Here is an 18234-nt window from a genome sequence, read left to right as displayed (position 1 = left end):
TGTCGGTCCCTGGCACAGCTCTTTGCTTAAAATCCCGTCCCGGTTGGCCTGGTGGCTGGGGTTTAGAAATCCGTTTGAACACAATCTTCAGCCGTGTTGTTTCTTACCGATGGCATCCTGCCACTCACGCATTTTCCTGGCGGTTTCCCACCTTTCCCTCTTAGTTTCGGTGAGGCCACCTGAGGCGAGGGCTGGAGGAGAAGCATCCCTGGCCGGAGGCTAGGCAAGGGCTCTGACTCTGAGTGGGTGTTAGGAGAAAAAACCCTGAGCATTCAAATGAAGGACAGGAGCAACAGCTGTAGTAGAGTTTATATTCTACCGATCATGGGACTTTCGGTTGTTTCCTATCTGTTTTTCAGTAACATGTCTGGTGGTTATAAAATAAGCAGTATTTATCTGACCCAGGAGTCAGAGACATTACCTCATTGTCACGGGGTCAGTGGCAATTAGACTGCAAAGACCAGCCAAGCAGTGCCGCTGGGTACAATAGTCTGTGGCAGGCTTAACCTTTACGGTCACCGCTGCTGCGGAGGGACAGCCCAGCAGCGCGTTACAGCCTCGCGGCCCCGCGAAGCCAGGCCTGGCATTTTAATAGCAAGAGCAGAGCAGAAAAGGCCCTCTCCTCTCATAACCCATCCCAGAAGGCTTGCGCACGCTTATCACTATATACGTTAAAAGACTGCAATCTATTAATTTAGGCAGGATTAATGGGTTAATGGTTTATATCAGTTCTGTCTCGATTTTGAGTTAAAATTTAAGTTCATCCCCCAAAAAGGTGTAGTAACGGTTGAATCTAATGCAAGTACAATAATTTATAGACATCAGTCATCCCATAGTTACCGTAAGCATGATGTATGAAGGTTAAGAGCCAGGTCAGCAGCTGTGCACAGCGTAACCGACTCAGCAGGGAGAGGCAGCTGAATTCAACCTGCAACCGGAGAAGGTGGCTGCAACGCTCGTGCACCGGGGCAGCAGTGAAGGGGCCGTACCCGCTCCTGCCCTCAGCGCCGATGAGCAGCTGAGCCGTGCACTCGAGGGCATTTAGAACTGAAACCAGGTGCTTTTCCTTTCTGGAGGTGGCAACCTTTTATTTCTCGTCTGTTAATATATGATTATTCATCATGCATGCTTCCTATTCGGATATGATAGACTTGAATCACAGGTCTACCCCATGCAAGCCAAAACGTGATAACTCTGAATTTAAGAGCAATTCACTTTCAGATAGCGCGTTTAATAGTCACCCCAAATGAGGCGGCTGAGCCGCCAGATGAAGGACGTTGGTCGCCAGCTTCCCACTGCTATTCATTACTGACTGAAAGGGTTTGTCAGGCTGGGTGGGCAGGATGCTGCAGGAATGCACGCAATAGGAGCTCTGCCTCATCCTGGCTGGCTGCCAGAAGGGCTTTCCTCCTCCATGTTGTCACTGGTCCCTCTGATTCATTCTGTCTGCCCGGCTTGCTCTTGCACGATTTCATGCACCACCTCTGCTTTTTTGGTTCAGGAAAATTCAACGTTCCGCCTATTTGTTTTTCCACTGTATAAAATTTGGTTTTGGCATAGGCTGAGATAACCCTGCTCTCCCAAAGACAGAAGCTGGGAGAGAGGTTAGGGGGTAGCACTGTAGGTATTTTGCAAGCATGCAATCTTCCCTTTTGCTTTACAAATCTGATTGCTCAGAATTAGGGTGAGGATGTGGGTAAGGAGCAAGGCTTTTCCCTACCGTGCTGTCAGATTGAGTACTGGACCCACGAAAAGACTAGGGACTAGTCTCACAAAAGGTGTGAAAAACAAAAATCTGAGTGTTTCATTTCTTACCTTGTAGGCACCAATTCAAGCCCCGAGTTTGGGGTCTAGGTTCCTAGACAGGCAATGGGGAGAGAAGGGTGGTTATATACGGGAGGCAGGGAGGTAGGAGAGCCTCCTGCGTAGCTGGCAGAGAGGTGTAGCCGCTGGTCAGCCGGTGACACGCTCTGAGCTGCTTTTCTCCACGCCGGATTCACAACTGGGAGCTCTGCCCAGGGGCGAGGTGGAAAGTAAACCGCAGTACACGCGGGCAGCAGCCGGGAAGAGCCACAGAGCGCTCCCGAAGTGGGAACCGGGGGCAATGCCCTTTCATGCCCAGGGAAGATTTTAATCTAGTTCTTCCAGGTAAAAGCTCTAACTAGCAAGATATGCCTGAGATAGGAGCTCCTTCATTCTTCCTTTACGTGCGCTCCTTTGAACCCTGTAACACTTGACTGTTCCCCGGGTGAGAAGATCAGGCAGCACACTGCTCTGGGGTGCAGCGACCTTGCTGTCCGTGCCTGCTCCAGGCAACGGGTAAGTATTTTTATTCAGTATTCGCTAAAAGAGCAACTGCACGCAGGTCTGCTTCCTGGAGTGCTACCAGTGCGATCATCACTCTCTTCAGTCCAATAAATGCTGCCAGATGCAGAGCAGAACAGTTTCAGGAGAAGATGGTGGCGTCCTCCCTGCTCTGGCAGTGGAAATGGTTATTTGGAAGGTAGGCACCATCAGAAGCAAGGTTGGGGCCTGAACCATTAACATGTCTAGTGCCCGGCCCTGCTCCCTGCTACGCTGGGTCCCTCCACGTTTTAAACGGGTCTGACCCCGTCCCGGCTCTGAAAACGTGCGCTTGATCAGATCACACAGGCGAGGGCTGGGGGGCTTGGACGCATGCAAGGTGTGAGGCACTAGGTATTGTCAAAACCTAGACTGTCCCAAGGATGGCAATAAATAGGTATACAGGAGCCGGCCAGACCCCCACGTCTCTGGTAGCACCTTTTGGGCTGGTCACTGCCAGAGAGGGGGCTCTGAGTGACGTGGGCGCGTGGTTTGAGTCAGCACGAACTGTCTGACATGAATCCCCACTCAGCTTGGTCCTCACCTGCGTTTGCTCAAACTCCCCAGGCACGTCAGTATTTCCCGTAACGCTTGCCCTCGTTCGTGCCTGCAGCGCCCAGGATCTCATCCACTCCCTGGATTTCCCTTAGAAAATGAAGGACTGTCCTATTTGGGGTGGTGCAAGCCAGGTCCCCCACCTTCAGGGCCATCTGTCCCTCTGCACCGCTGCCGGTGCCATTGGCTCTGTGCAGAAAATCTTCACGGGGCCATAAAGAAACTTGGGAGCGGCCGTGATGGCGCCGACATCAAAGGCGATGTGGAAAGCCTGCATTTCCATCTCTCTTCCCAACATTTACATTGAGCAGGTTTGGAGGCCACCGTTTCCTTCTATTCCTCCCACTTCCTAATTTTAGGGGGAAAAAAAAAAAGAGCAAGCTCTCGTTGCCAACCACAAACGCACACCTTCGGGAGAAAGGCTCCTTGATGCAGCAGAGCGGGATGTCTGGGAGCACGTTCAAGGTGAGCCCATCAGCAGCATTTCCCTGCGGATGACTCATCCCGCCTGTCCAGCCCTGCCTGTTTGAGGTTTTCCGTAGCTCTGGTCCCGGCTTCTTCCAGACACAGAGCAGCCGCAGGTTTGGGGGTCTCTTCAGGGTGAGTCTGGATTTCCGAGGATCTGCATTTTGGGTTTAGATAGCCTAATCCTCTTGTCAGCTCTAGATCTAAGCGGACACAACCCAGATTGCTCTCTGCAAAAATCTCCTAGCCATCGAGATGACCTTTCATACCTGAATGAGATTCAATGGCTGCAAAAATTCAAACTAAAGGCAATAAGTACATTTACCAGGGAAGGCAGTTAGTCACTGGGGCACGTTGCAAAGGTCTACACCAAATGTACCAGGAGATACTTTTCTTGAAAATGTGGGGCGGTTTATCCACCAGTTCTGGGGTTGGGCACGGGAACCACCAGGAGATACTCTGTGATTTGGATCCTGCAGGTAGTTGTGCTACTTGATTATAATGGTTCTTTGGCTTATGAATAATGAATCATCCTGTGATTAAATAGATGTGAAAACTCCCATGGTGCGTAAATAGAGGCAAACTGCGATTTTTAACTACTTTCAGGTATGCTAACGCTGAGGGGATATAATTTTCTTTCTGTAATTTAATTGTACACGATGTTTGCTCCCATCATTCATAAGTAAAAGTTTCTTACAGACTTAACAGATTGTGTTTCCATCTCTGTTGCGTAAAAACAGTATTATGGACACAAGCGAAATGGAAATCATAACATAGCATCTCCACTATTTTAAGAGTCATATTGAAACACATGGAACAGATACGTAATTCCACTCTCTGCTGCCTTCAGATTTGGTGCTCTGTGTATTTACTTAGCGCTAGAAAAGGAAAGTGAAAACAAACCCGTTGCCTCAGTAAGCCCCAGGAACAGGCTTTGCTTCTGCCCTTTCCCTTAGGACTGGGTACCATTTCCAGGCAGTGGAAGGGCTCTGGGCAAGTGAGAGCTGCAAAGTCATTCCCGAAATGAGACAACAGAGAGAAAGGGAAAAAAAAAAAGGGGACTGAGTGCCAGGGTGAGAACAGCCAGCTGAGGAGGACTAACAGGCGAGAAAGCCGAGAGATGGGTCTGAAGGATGGTAGCTCTTCTGGATGGAAAGGCTGGCCTGAAATGGGTCTGGCTGTTCCTGCTCCCTGGTGCTCCTGGGGAAGCACCTGCCTTGAGGCAATTTATCCAGCTGTCAGCTTCTTTTCACACAGACCATAAATGCATCCTGGGATTGTGGCTTTGGCACAGGGTGGTTTTCCCATCTCGTGATTATTTTTGAAATTTCAGACCTTTATCCCATGTTGCAATGGGACAAACCGCTTCCATTTTTCCCACGGAGACCTGAGCGCGGGAAAAAGAGTCTCCAGCTGCCAGCGGAGCCGAGCTGCAGCAACGGCTTCACGCAGCCGGGGGACCATGGGGCGCGCTCCGTCACTACGGCCTCATCACATTCAGCAAAAGCGCTCTAGGTTTTGCGCATTTTCCTACCCGCAGTTCAGGTCTAAATCAATCGGCATTTTCCGTTTTCTTTCTGCTGACTTTTCTAGTTGCAATTCCAATTGCATCCATATTCAAACTTCTCTCGATTTACTTCGATTGGGTCAGGAATTGTTCTCACCTTTTCCCCCCCCCCCCCTCCAGCCTTTCATAATTTCATTCCCAAGCGTCCCACCGGCACACGTAACTGCAGCAGAGAAGCATCGCAAAAACTCATGAGAGCATGCCAAAAGTGGGCTAGCTGGTCTAATACAGCTCTTCGGCGTGGCATCTCCCGTGTGCATACATACAGAATTGACTTTCTGTATGACTCAGCACATTGGCGGCGGTGTTTGATGGCATCGTTAGGGTACTGCTCCATATTTGTCTTCCCTTCCTCAGTTTGTCTCGGTTTAAAAAAAAAAAAAAAAAAAGGTGGGTTCATACGCTGTGTGCTGACAAGACTTAACTATTGTGGATGGCAGGAGGGGTATGAGGCTCACAACACAGCCGAGTACTGGAAAGATATTTGTCACTGCAGATTTTGCTTGTCATATGCAGAGATGACATGCAGATCTCCCCTCTGACAGATTGATAGTCATTCCGAGATGCATCCACCCACAAAAACCACAGACATGCTGCTTTACTCAAATCTTTACTTTAACCACTACTTTGTGATGCAAAACTGGTGGAGTTTTTGGTACTTTTTGTTAAAAATGAAATCTTTATAGGGGTTTTCCAGCATCCTTGCTAGTTACTAAAAACAAATCAACATTAGCCTACTGGATGGGACAACTCGGTTTACTTGTGGGTGGTTTTGACATTCATCTCATTAACATGTTTAGTCTGAAAGAAGGTTGGAAAGGTAGTAAATAAAAAATTGGATGCAGAAGTACTGCATCTCTCCAGAAGTTATTCCTTATGTCTCAGCTAAAATGCCAGTTTCACGTAGGTGGAGTGTTTGTACTGATTTTACTGCAAATATCAACATCTCATACTGACCAAGCTCAAAGATTAGCGACACGGGTCTGTCTGTTTGTAAAAGTAAATGCATCACGTTAAATGTGCAGGTTACGCTCTACGCTGTTCAGGGCCAGGAAATCCACAGTTCAAGACCAAACTTCCATCACGGCATGCGAGAACCTGGTCACGTCAGCTCAAAACCAGGTAGTCTCCAATTAAAACAAAGAGCCACCCAAATCAGTCCTCGGTAGGCTTATGGCCCTTTTGTGTCCCCTGTTGCAGCAGCTACTTGATGCAGTACCTACTTTGGGTATTTTGGCACGGGTACACTTCACGGGCATCCCTTTAACACCTCGCTTTGGGCAATCGTATAGCTGCCTGGAAAAACGGCAAGCGGCCTCCGGGAGTACAAAGAACACACATGGCAACGTCTTCAGATGCTTATGTTGGAAACGTAAAAAGGAAAGTACTCCAAATAAGTTTCCCTTGTTCAGAAATACAATGGGCAATTTAAAAAACCCTATTAAGTATGTGTGTAGGAGCACTTCCCATTCTGGGAGACAAGTTGAATTGTTCTATGGAGCTATATTATGACTTTCCCGACACGGTATCAATCAAGACCCCATTATGTAACGAGGTATCCATCACACGCGCCCCATCGCGAGTCCCCGCCGCGAGCACGGAGACTGTAATCCCGGCTCCTTTGTCCTGCCCTCTGCCAATTTGCTGCAAAATTGAGGACAAGGCTTGAATTTGCCATTGTGGCGGTGGCGGGGCCGCGGCACCGCGGCTGTGCTTTCGGAGCAGTTATTTGCATTGCCTTGATTAGCATGTCACCTGCTTCATTAGCGGAGAAAATTCTCATCCACAGACTCAGCCATTCATGCAAATTGAAGAATACACGGAGATCCTTCCCTTCTAGGACTTTCCATTATTAGCAAAATTGGTAGATTCTTTTTGTTCTTTCCTCTTCGGAAGGTCACTTTCATTTTCACCTCCGAATGAAAGTTCTTGTTTAAAAGACAAAATAATCGTCTTCCCAATTGTTAACATACAGCCATTCTGCCTGAAGAAATCTGATGCCAAACGAAATCTCAGGTGCATGCAAGGCAGGTGGAAACTCCCCCGTTCCAATCCAACCCTTACACTAACTGCCATCTGTGTCACCGAATCACTAATTTTACTGGACATGAGGGCCCTGGTTTTAGAGCCAAAAAGCTCCCCACCGTGTAGGACCTAAACCTCCTGGACTCAGCTGAGCGGTTCCTTCTTACACCCTCAGCAAAGATCGCCTTCTCTCTGATCGTATGTGGGACATCTTCCTTCCTTCCTCCATCCCTGTTTTCCAGGCTACGCAATCCCAGTCCCTCACAAGTCACTTTTTCCCAAATCCAGAAATCCTTCCTGCTTTCCCCCTCTGGCATGCCACACCATTTCTTATGAAGGTGGGACCAAACCAGAAGGCCCTCCAGAAGGGCTTTAGGGGCACCGGCCGGAGCGGAGCGGGCACTTTCTGTACGTATTCACACCCTGGCCCTGTACCCAGGAGCGAGCTACCTTCTTCCGCAGCAGCACCCGCCTCTCTGGTGGCCCGCTGGTCACCCCTGGGCCTCCTCTGGAGGGGTTCTGTCGAACCAGCTCCCCTTGCTCTGCACCCGTTGCCGGGTCGTTGGTGCTGTGGTGGCTGGGGGGCGCCCCCCCTCTCCCCCCCCCCCCGCCACACACGGGCTCTGCACGCAGAGGGAAGTCCGCTCCTGCACCCCGTCCGCGCCTCTGGCTGTGGTCTGCAAGTGCTAGTTTTGCTCCTTGAAGTTATCTTTTGATATGCGTAGCTATTCCACCCAATTAACAGCGCACACCAATCTCAACGCTTCTGAAGGATTCCCCGTGTGCAGTTAATTTCTGATGTCCCTGAGAAATACTACTGCAGAACCTCTGCAGAAGTGGACAGCGAGAGCCGCGTACCTCATCTTACAGCATCTCCAGAGGTGATGCTCAGCCTCCCAGGTCCTGGCTTAAAGAAACTAAAGGTATCATTACAGATTCTGATCTCAGGTTTTGGAGGTTTTCTTACACTTTAGAGTCTCCAAACTGTTAATAAAACTTTTTGTGATTTCAAGAGACATTCAGCTTTTGTGGAAAAAATACCTGAAATGTGGTATTTAAAGAAATCCCTCATGCAGCTTTTCCTTGAGATCAACGACAAGTTGCCATGAGGTGCCGGAGCTCAGTCCGGAACGGGAAACCCCTTACACAGGCATTAAACCTCAGAAGCTGCAGGGTCAGAACCGCTGCCAACCAGAAGAGGGTTTTCTCCATTCCTCACCTCCTCTGCCACAGCCGCGGTGGGCAGAGGAGTTCGGCGCATCCAGAATGATCCAAGCCAGAAAGAAAAATCCAGAAAGGTCTTGAAAACCAAATAGTGCCAGAAGAAAAAAGTAAAAAAAGTGTGACGGTTGTGCGTGAAATTTCATTGCAAAAATGAATTCGCAGAAATGAATGACCCGTTTGTTGATGGAGGGGAGGAAGACGGCAGTAGGCTTCCTCTGCTGACCAGGAGCCGATACAGCCTCTGCTTGGGCCGGGGACGAAGTGTGACCGTGCGAGCCCTCCTTGTCGCCACATGACAACCCCCCCAAGGCAACGCGCCTGCCCCACGCCCCAGCTCATTTCTACCGTCAGGGCGGTGGTTGTGCTTCGCTTCAGTCGCCGTGCTGCAGCTGTACCAGAGGGAGAAACAAAACTACCGCTTTTTGCATCCCCCCCCCATCTCCTGGGAAAGGACAACCGCAAGTGAAAACACCAGATTTTACACAGCTGATTTTCACACGGATCACCACGCGGACTGGGGTTTGTGCTTTTGCTGCAGCACCCGCTGTTTTTGCCTTTTTAAGGTAAAGATGAAACAATGTTGAGCATTTGTACTGATGCCTTCCCAGGCTGCGCTGCAGCCTCCTCCCTCTCACCTGACTGGCAGAGACTCCGGGAAGCCTGACAGATTTGTGTGTGTCTGCTTATCCCTGGATGGCACGAAGGGAAGAAGTGAGTCAGCTACGCGTCTCTGCCGCTCACAGAAAATGAAATCCTGCTCCTTCATTGCACAACCCCGACGGCGGTCGCATCCGTCATGGTCCCTCTGCATACACCTTGCTAGGAGCCAGTGGCTGCAGAGGGGAGGCAGGCAGACTTACCAGGAGACGTATGGAAATGACACGTGATTAAGAAGTCACAATCTCACCAGTAAATCTCTGGCTCGGAGGCTGCTGGTCAGGCTGCCCTCCCTCCCCCCTCGGATGCAGTCGCTTTGACATTTTGTGATGACCTGTGGTAGGGAGACACACCTTTTTCAGTCAGCTGTGTGCACTTACCAGATTAAAGATGATTAATTGTACCAGGTAGTTCCTGCTACATCTTAAACCAAATACACAGTCAGCAACGCTCCTGCACACACACTGCTTGGAGCTGAGCATTTTTTTTTTAACTCTTGCACATTCCCGTCTGAGGATGACAAGCCTAAAATATCAGTGATAAGAGTCTGAAGTACCCAAAACTGGAGTGATGGCAGGTGAGGTTCCTGGAGCACCAGTGCCTCTTGCTGCCGGAGGAGGAAGGACTCACTCTAGTATTAAAAGCCCAACCTCTGAGCTGGGAGAAGCACCGTCCTGTCCTTACCTGCAAGGCCCCTGCAGCTTGGCTTTCCAGGGCGCGTGGGCAAGCGCGACAGCAGACACAACCACACACCACCCTGGAGAGGGGAGACAAACCACCAGCAGCCTCTGACCGTAGAGTATTTTGCATCATTTATTTAAATACCTATATTTATGCATTTACAAATTTTCATAGCTCTGTTTGCAGCTTTTTTTTTCTTTTTATTTTTCTTGTAGACAGTATTGCAGAGAAGTTAGCTTTTGTAAAATGAGGTCCATGTATAAAACTATGCAACAGATTGGAGGGAGGAAAAAAGTTTCCTTTCATACTCTCTAGAATCAGAAACCAAAGAAAGTCACCAAATGGAGGGGGAGAGGGAGAGGAAGGGGTGGGACAGACCAACCTCAGACCAGTGGCTCTCTCACAAGCATTACGTATGTCAGTGCTCAGCTACAGTCCTAACGGGATAGGTCATGTTTCAGTCGGTGCAATGCCTGTTCGCTAAAGCTTTAGCAGGCACGTAGGTCTCTAATGAAAAAATAAAAAGGAAAGGATCCTACACACTGCGAATGCAAAGCCTGGACAGCCTCGTGATAGGTTTTCGGTGTCGTGGCACAAAATGCCTGTAGGAGATTGCACCGACTCACCAGCAGTGCATCCTCATCCCAAACTTCATTTTGCATAAAAAGTTCCCTTTAAGAAATCTTAGCATTTAAAAAACCTGGTATCTGAGCTCTTCTAGCCTCAGTACTTTGAAGAAGTCACTTGAAAAATACCTCCTGCTTTCCTCATTTGGAAGCTTCAAAGTAATGTTTTGCTTTAATTGATACCAATTTAACAGCTCACGGATTCCCAGTGTTATCTCTGGGAGGAAGAGGCAACAGATATGGCATTGCAAGGTATTTACACACATGGTACAAAAATGTCCAAGGGTATGAAAAATCACCAGTAACACAATTTTGCAGCAGCCTCATTTACACCTGTAATTTTATACCATTTATTACATTGTACTAACACACCAGATTCAAAGATGTGCACTCCCTTTAGGACATTCAGGAGTTACAAATATATTGTGATTGCATAATTCATATTGCACAATTGTATAAAAACATAAATACTAGCTATTCTATTTTTCTTTTAAATACAAAATACATGTCACATAGTCAAATATTCTTTTCAAGTGCAATTCAGGTGCTCTCTTTAGTCCTTCCAAGAAAAAGGCAATTTTGATAGCTTTGGCACAAAGTTTAACCTCCGTCCCGTGCCAGCAGTTCTAATTACAATACATATGCCCAAAACTTTATATAGTAGCAGTCATATACATATAGTATAAAAACAGGTTATTTACAAAATGAACCGAACGTACGCAGAAGCAGCCTCAGTGGTCGGATCTGAACTCTGGGTTAGCATTACTCGTGCTGCCGCGAGAGGGGTAAGTGACCCTTCTGACTTATGCCGGTTGCTGCGGGTTCACATTCATGGGTGGAGAGTGTCCTAGGAGACCGATGCGCTGTTTCTGCTTCCTCTGCTCCGTCATCTGGAAAATTAAAAAGTTTGCTCATTAGGCCTAGACGCTTCCTGTGCGTCAGCTCGCCGAAGGACCCGGCGCTGCCTTTTGCGGTTCGCGTTTACTCTGAAACCCACTTTCTACAAATAACGCTCCTCCGTCCGCTGTGCCAAGCACTAATAGATGAAAGAGGCAACTACAGCCCCGTCTCGTGCACTCATCGGGGACGTCCATGAACGTGCTGGTACGGCTGACTACTGTTTTGCAAGACAAGAGCTCGGGAGAGCCAGGCGGCCAGCGCAAGTTAGCGCAGAGAGCAGCTCGCAGAAACCTCCCCCGTTAGAAATTCTTTGTAACCGGTCCAACGTACAAGGCAGACGAGACGCAGAGGGCGGAAAAAAGGGGCGAGCCCTCAAGTCAGGCTGGGAATACCCTTGTCTTTGCTGGAATAGACTCGAGTGCTCCCGCTCTCATCAGAAGCGAGCCAACATCCCTCTCCATCTGCCAAAAGCCAAGACGCGAGGCAGGGACAGGAGGTTAACCACCTCACTGCCAGACGGCCAAATCTTTGGCAGTACTTCCCATCAGATAAAATAACATTTCTCCTGATTAGTGCAATCATGACCTGAAAGTGGATCATCATTTTTTTATTACTGATATTGAAAAATGGCCACAATCCAATTCTCCACTCCATTTTTTTTCAAACCTCGGGAGGTTTCTGACAACTTGCATAAGCCGACACGCCATGTAAGGAACAACTCCGGCGTGGGCAGGGTCTCCAGCAGCAAACAGCTGGATCGCTGCACGCACTTCCCGCCGCTCCCTCTGCGACCGCATCTCGGATTCAGAGGAGCCGACACGTGGGATGGCTTGCAGCAGCTGTGCCGAGGAGGATGCCAGGACAGCGCCTCGCCCCTGGAACACCGTGGCGAGGGGAGCCCAACGCTGCTCTTTGGGCACCCGGGCTCCACCGAGAGCCCCCCGCAACCTCAAAGCAACGTGCAAACGCACAACCATGCCGTTGTACGTGATCCGTGGTGGCACCAACGGTGTGCACGAGCAGCCGTGCTCACGTCCCGCTTCTGCTGCTCCTTCCCTCAGGCTGAGCACGCCTGGCTGCGGTAACAGGCACGGGTGTGCCAGGGCAGGCCAGCCGGCTCACCAGGGCTTTGCAGGACCCCACCGGTGACTCTGGCAGCACGCCCACGCACCGGAAAACCTGGCTGACTTGCCCGATAAAGTAATTTTTCATTCAAGCATAAGATACAATTTAGAGTATTTTTCTTTATGAGAATTAACTAAGTTCCCTGCAATGCTTTTCCTGTAACAGCTACATCCACAATCTAATTTTTTCCAGTTTTCAGATATTTAATGACAAATGTCAGCCAATAGAATTGCTTGTGGAAGTAACTCCAGGAGAAGGGAGATAGCGTGCTCACACATTCAGTTCATTTGTAACATGCGCTTGAATGTATTTGTTTAAAGACTCCAGTTTTGGCGATGGTGAATAGTCTTCCCGTCTCCGGCACAGGGTACCCTGGCACGCTGGGGCAGCCGGCCGGCGGCCAACCGCAGGTCTGGAGTTCATTGTGGGGAAAGGAATTGGTCAAAACAGGCAGTTCTGGGCAACCTCCAAAAGGCTCCTCCATGTCCCACGGGCCGTACAGCACTGCGCATACCATTGCTTTCACTCAGGCTAGCTGTGTATAATTACACTCATTTAACCACTAGGGAAAGGACTGAAATACGGTAATTCCTCTTGAAACCATAATTAAACTCGACTGCAGCCCAAGTGCCTTGCTCATCGCCTGACCCAAGGGAGGCAGAACTGTTATTTTACCTTTCCAGGAAGATGACCGCAGCCTCCCGAGGACAGGTCACACCTCCCAGTCCTCTGTACCGCACTTTTGGAAGTCTATTTTCACAAAAGGCTTGTAATGCTTCGCAGGCAAACGGGAGCAGGAGGAGAGGGGTCTTCCCATCACTCTCCGGTCTCAGACACACACACAAGCTACTCCCCTGCTGAACCAGCTGGAATTTTTTTTTAACTGTTTCTAAGATAACCCACAAGTTGGAAATGCAGAGAGGCAATGAGGACTTCATTTAAAAAAATGCCCATTTACACTAATTAGCTTCACTGAGCAAACTAAGAGCCATGATTTCACACAGCCAATAAACTGATTCGGAGGACACATGAAATAAAAATGGAAAGAAAAAAGAACAACGAAAAGGGACTGTAATAGATATTTTTCATGCTGTGTAGAAAAAAAGGGATGGTGCACCCTGACGCAGGTGTACGTAGAAGACGTGCCTTTTAAAAAAAGGGAAGAATAAAGCAACCGAGCCTACAGCAGAGAGAGAAATGCAATTGCAATGTTGATGCAGAACATTATTAATCCTGCAAGATGCATAACGCTTGTCTAGAGGGCACAGGGCTGCAGGATGGAGCAACTTTAATCTCTATCACATTTACCTGGAGAGCGAATCTCTTGCAAAAGCTTTACAGCTGCAGCGACTGTACACCTGGGCCTAAAAGGCAATAAAAGCTACGCACGACGTATTGCAGGGGAGCAGTCAGCTACTGCAGTAATGCTGACAGGATTAAAAAACGAAACCAAGGGGCCTGAAGTTCACCTGAGTCAAGCTAGACTCTCCAATAATCATCTATAACCGCACAGATGCACGCTGCCTCGTTCCAAAGGTTACGGGTGAGTTGGAGTTAACTCCAGGAACGGGACCAGGGCATGTGCGAAGTGCACGAGCAGGATACCGACCGTACGTGCACAGAGGGACACGCCAGCGTCTGCCCGCTCTGCTGCTTGCCAGCCCGCTCGAATGAAGCCAACCCGAGCAGCGGCTCCAGCAATGAGTCACGCTTGCGGCGACGGAGGTCAGGGGTGCCGGCTGGTGTGAAGGGACCATCCCGAGCGAGAAGCCAACGTCTATTAGAGATGCTTCACACTTACTAACATCAGAGGATGGCGCTGGAAAGGACTTCTGGGTGATTACATCTAATCCCCTGCTGTTGCAGACAATTATGTTGTAACCTTTTTGCACAGAATTAAAGTGATCAAGATTTTAATGGCTCTTGGTGCACTTCTTTGTGAAAGCAGGCATGCTGGATTTCAGTTTCTAATAATTAGTCTCCAGAAACTTAACGAGCTTGAAAAGCAAATGAATGAGAGGTTTTCCCTTTATTTAATTACAAGAAAATAAATACAAATAAAAGTTCCCTGAGTTAGTTCCTTTTCCTGGAGACAGTTCCTGGTCAGGAAGAGGGATATACTGATTTTGTCACGTAATTGGAGCATCCTGCAATTTAAGCAGGGCTCTCAATAACAGTACTTAGGGGAATTCCTAAAAGCTATCACAACATTAATGAAGCTGGTTTCCTCTTCTGCTTTTACAGTCAAACAACTCTCTAAAAGCTAAATCCTTCATTCTTATTTTCACAAAGAGCGAGAAGGGTTTTTAGTGCTTGGTCAGCCAAGAGCTGCAAGCTTCAGAACTAAATGCATTCTGATCCAGAGCTGGCTGCAGCCGATGGAAAGACTCCTGGTGACTGCAGACCACTTTGAGTCAGACCCTTCAACAAGAAGACGTAAGACACATGTTTCAAGATAATTGTTTCCAGGAAAAATAGCAAAACCACTACCCGGCAAGTATTAAAGCACAGACAAAAGAGCAACTGCCTCTATCCTCCATCCTCAAAACCAACTAGAGCGAGGGGGTCCATGGCACAGTGTCTGAAAACTAATTACAGCCAAGAGCAGCAAGGTTTTCTGCTCCCAATCCTACACGTTAATCCCTTCCTTGTGCTCTGTGGGGTGCCGGGTAAAAGGGCCCAGCTCCATCAGAAATGCAGAGCGTGATCGGAAGGCAGGGAGACGGGTTCTCAGTCAATACTGGCTTCCACAGACTCATGTCTCCATGAAGATAACTGGCTTACAGAGAAACCCGGCCAACCCAGAGCAGAGATGGGAAGCAGAAATCCGATTAGTATTGGAGAGAGTTGTGCCAACTGTGCTACAGTAGGCAGATCACGTCTGAAAAGATAACATACCAAATCTGTTAGCCACTTCTGCCCTGGGCAATTCCACTGACTGCCCCAGGATACCATAGTGTGCAAGTCAGCAATTAATTTTATCCAGTGCCGGTATCTATATAAACTTAACTAATTGAACCATCTGGCTCGGGTTATTAATCCATAAAGATAAGCAGCTAGTCACTTTGCCGCCACAAACAGCTCCCACCAGGGCAGGCAACAGCATTTTCCCTTGTACTTCCAGTTAGGCTGTAATCCGTACGGACGTGAAATAAAGCCCTGCTGCCTCTGTGGCTTTCACAAAGCCATCGCTGGGTTTGGGCTGGGAACAATCCCCACGATCCCCAGCCACGCCAAAAGTTAACACAAGTCCTTGAACTCTTGCTACAGAAAGAACCGCTGCACCGAAAAAATACTCAGAGGTCTATGCAGCATTCACGTGTTAAGCAGCAGCAATACGTGCTGCAGCGCGAAGTATTTCTGTGGGTATGTCTGTCTATGCTGCAGTCTAAAGCGTGACAGCAGCCAAATTATATCTGCATTAGCAGCACAGTGATAGCTGTGCTATCAGAGGAGACCAGTGCACTCAAATATTTCTCCAGTTTCTCAGTGGGTTTTGAGGTCCGCGCAGCAACACAGCACTTCTATCACACCCTCTGACTTACAGGATCGTGCTAAGGTTTTAGGGTCAAAACCTGTAACAACAACACCACATACATACGTACAGGCTGCCTGCACCAGCGATGCAGCTGGTTTAATGATGCATGATTTAAGTTAACTTCAGCTTTGATTTTTTTAACGCAAGTTTTCCCTTTCTGGAGGTGGCCACTTTGGACTACACCGGTTCAGTTAGCACTGCCAGGCAGGTCAGCTGGGGCACAGGGCTTTGGAGGGACACTTTGTTTGCTCACTTCTTTCCTAAACACGAGTTACTTCAGAAGAGTTCTTCACGGGGTTTGCAGAACCCATGGAGCTGTAAAACCCCACTTTGTACAACCGGCTTGCAGGACCTTTGTCCTGCCTGTACCAATGCGTGGCTGCACGTTCGCAGCCAGCTCTCCCTTACCTGATCTTTAAGCTCTGACAGCTGGCCAGAGAGGTTGGTCACAAGCTTCATGGTGGACTCCAACTTCTCCTGCAAGTTCCTCAGCTCATTCTGCTCTCCTTCCGAGTCGCTGCTCACAAGCGACATGGCCCGCATCCGGGGGAACCAGTCCAGGTTTCTCTCCTGAGAATCACACACGAATTCACAATTAGCATTTGCCAAATGAAAATCTGCACCCGAGTGGCTGAGTGCAGACAGATCTTTAATGCCACACGGGGACATTCCTCAGATACACGAGCTCTGTAGTTATTTTCATTTGCATCTTACTGGAAAGTTTGCAAAATTGCCTGCTACAGGCAATGAGGCACTTCAGATGTAACTACTGAAAATTAAGGCTGCTTATTGTTGGCTTTTCTTTTCCAGCAACTCACTCTCCCCAGCCATTTCTTTTTCAGATACATTTCAGTGTGATACATGAACACTGGACAATAAACCAGCCCAGATTTCATGTCTGGACAAGCATTTTCCAGTGCTAGAAATCTGCTGCCATCTTACAGTCTTTTAATTTGTGTTTGTTGGAGATTTTCTGCTGATAAAGCTGGTTTGCTTTTTTGGTCAAGCAAAGTTTGGTTGTGCTTTCTAATGAAAGAAACCATGTTCTACCTGGAAATACTCTCATAGTTGAAATACTTTTTTTTAATGAAAAAGAAAAAAGAAAAAAATTCATATTCTGACTGGCTGGTTCAGGCTAAAATGTGGGACAGATTAAATTACAATGAATTGCTTATAATAAAGTCTTCATTCAGGCATACAAATTCTCTAATATTCCATGTTTAAGTTACAGTCAGGAACTTCAGTGGACACATGCTCGGTTTTATTAATATGTACATAGAGGCTCACACGTACACTCACATACACACCAGTGATGTTAAAAATAAAAGCAGGAACGGAATAGAAAGCCACAAACCAGGAGGAGGGCTGCACACCGCATCTTGACACCTTAAATTTCAACACCGAACTGGTTTCCTATCTAGTCTGGTTCTCCTCCCACGCGGGAGATACTCTCTAAAATGGATTTTAAACTAACGCTAGATGAGGTAAGGATGTGTGCACTCTCATAGGTGACACTGCAACAACTGGCAATATTTTAAACAAACCAGATGAAATGGTAATAGCCTACTAGATTAACAGTATCCCAAACCAAAGATCGATCAACATCACTGATTAACGGCGACCAAAGTTCGCCCCGCTTCGCAGGCCAGGCTCTTCGCTGGGCTTTCTCTCAAACCTACGGCTTATTTTTATGGCACTGCAAACTCTCTTTGGCTTTTTGCCATTCCCTGCCTAAATCTCTAACTCCCGCTAAATCCCTAACCCGCTCCCCCACCTCTCTGCTCCCCCTCCACGCTCACTCATTCCCAGGAGCATCCGTCCTGCTTAAATCAGGGTTGTGCACCTCTATAGAGATTTACAGTCACGTCCTTTCTGCAATTCAGATGCGATGCCAAGATTCATCATCTTAAATTAGTTGCTTCTGATCTGCTTGGAGTTTACTATTGCCGAGATTAAAAGGCAGAAAGCAGGCCCTTTCCCATGCAGCGCACCACAGGATTCCCACATGATGCAAAACTGCCAGGAAGGCTTTTTTCTCCTGATCTCTGTTTACAGGGCAGATGGTTTCTGCTAATAAAAGGAAAAATATATGTACAAAAAAATATGCCTTTATCAAGACAAGTGCCAAAATATTTTGGACTTTAGGAAGCGACAGTCCCACAATTAAGATTTAATAGTAGTAACAGGCAACATTTCCCTGCGTTCTTCCAGCCGTAGTAAAATCCTCGTTAGGGAAGAGAGGGCAGGCTCGTCACTTCTGCTCAGGTCCAGCACCTCCCCCCCGAAAGTATTTCCCCTCCCCACACCGGAAAAACAAACTAAAACAACTGCTACTCCCCTCCCCGCTCTCCTCCAGGCGAGAGGTTTTCAAAGACAAGGCAAATTAGACTAAAACGCAATTGATATTCACAGGTTCGCCTGGACCCTCAGGTCCGTGTCCTGAGGTTTCTAGGCAGATGCAAGAGCAGAGCCCTGAAGCTCCTGCCCACCTCCCGCCCATTCCTTACCTGCTGTGGAAATACTGTTAC

The 18234-nt window shown here is 48.2% G+C and overlaps 1 protein-coding gene across 1 annotated transcript in view; it reads right to left on the bottom strand.

The window, feature by feature from the left end:
• Positions 1–9732: 9732 nt before the first annotated feature.
• Positions 9733–18234, bottom strand: part of ITPR1 (inositol 1,4,5-trisphosphate receptor type 1) — a 167325-nt gene continuing 158823 nt past the window's right edge. The window contains exons 55-56 of the mRNA XM_019473245.1: positions 16115–16276; positions 9733–11033 (exon numbers count right to left, since the gene is read on the bottom strand). Of these exons, the coding sequence (XP_019328790.1) occupies positions 10947–11033; positions 16115–16276 (249 nt within the window). The 3' untranslated portion in view covers positions 9733–10946. The remainder of the gene's footprint in view (positions 11034–16114; positions 16277–18234) is intronic.

Source organism: Aptenodytes forsteri, unplaced genomic scaffold (assembly GCF_000699145.1).
Source record: "Aptenodytes forsteri isolate BGI_AS27 unplaced genomic scaffold, ASM69914v1 Scaffold267, whole genome shotgun sequence".
NCBI classification, from domain to species: domain Eukaryota; kingdom Metazoa; phylum Chordata; class Aves; order Sphenisciformes; family Spheniscidae; genus Aptenodytes; species Aptenodytes forsteri.
The sequence above is the reverse complement of the archived record's forward strand: the minus strand, read 5'-3'. Positions and strand labels throughout refer to the sequence as shown.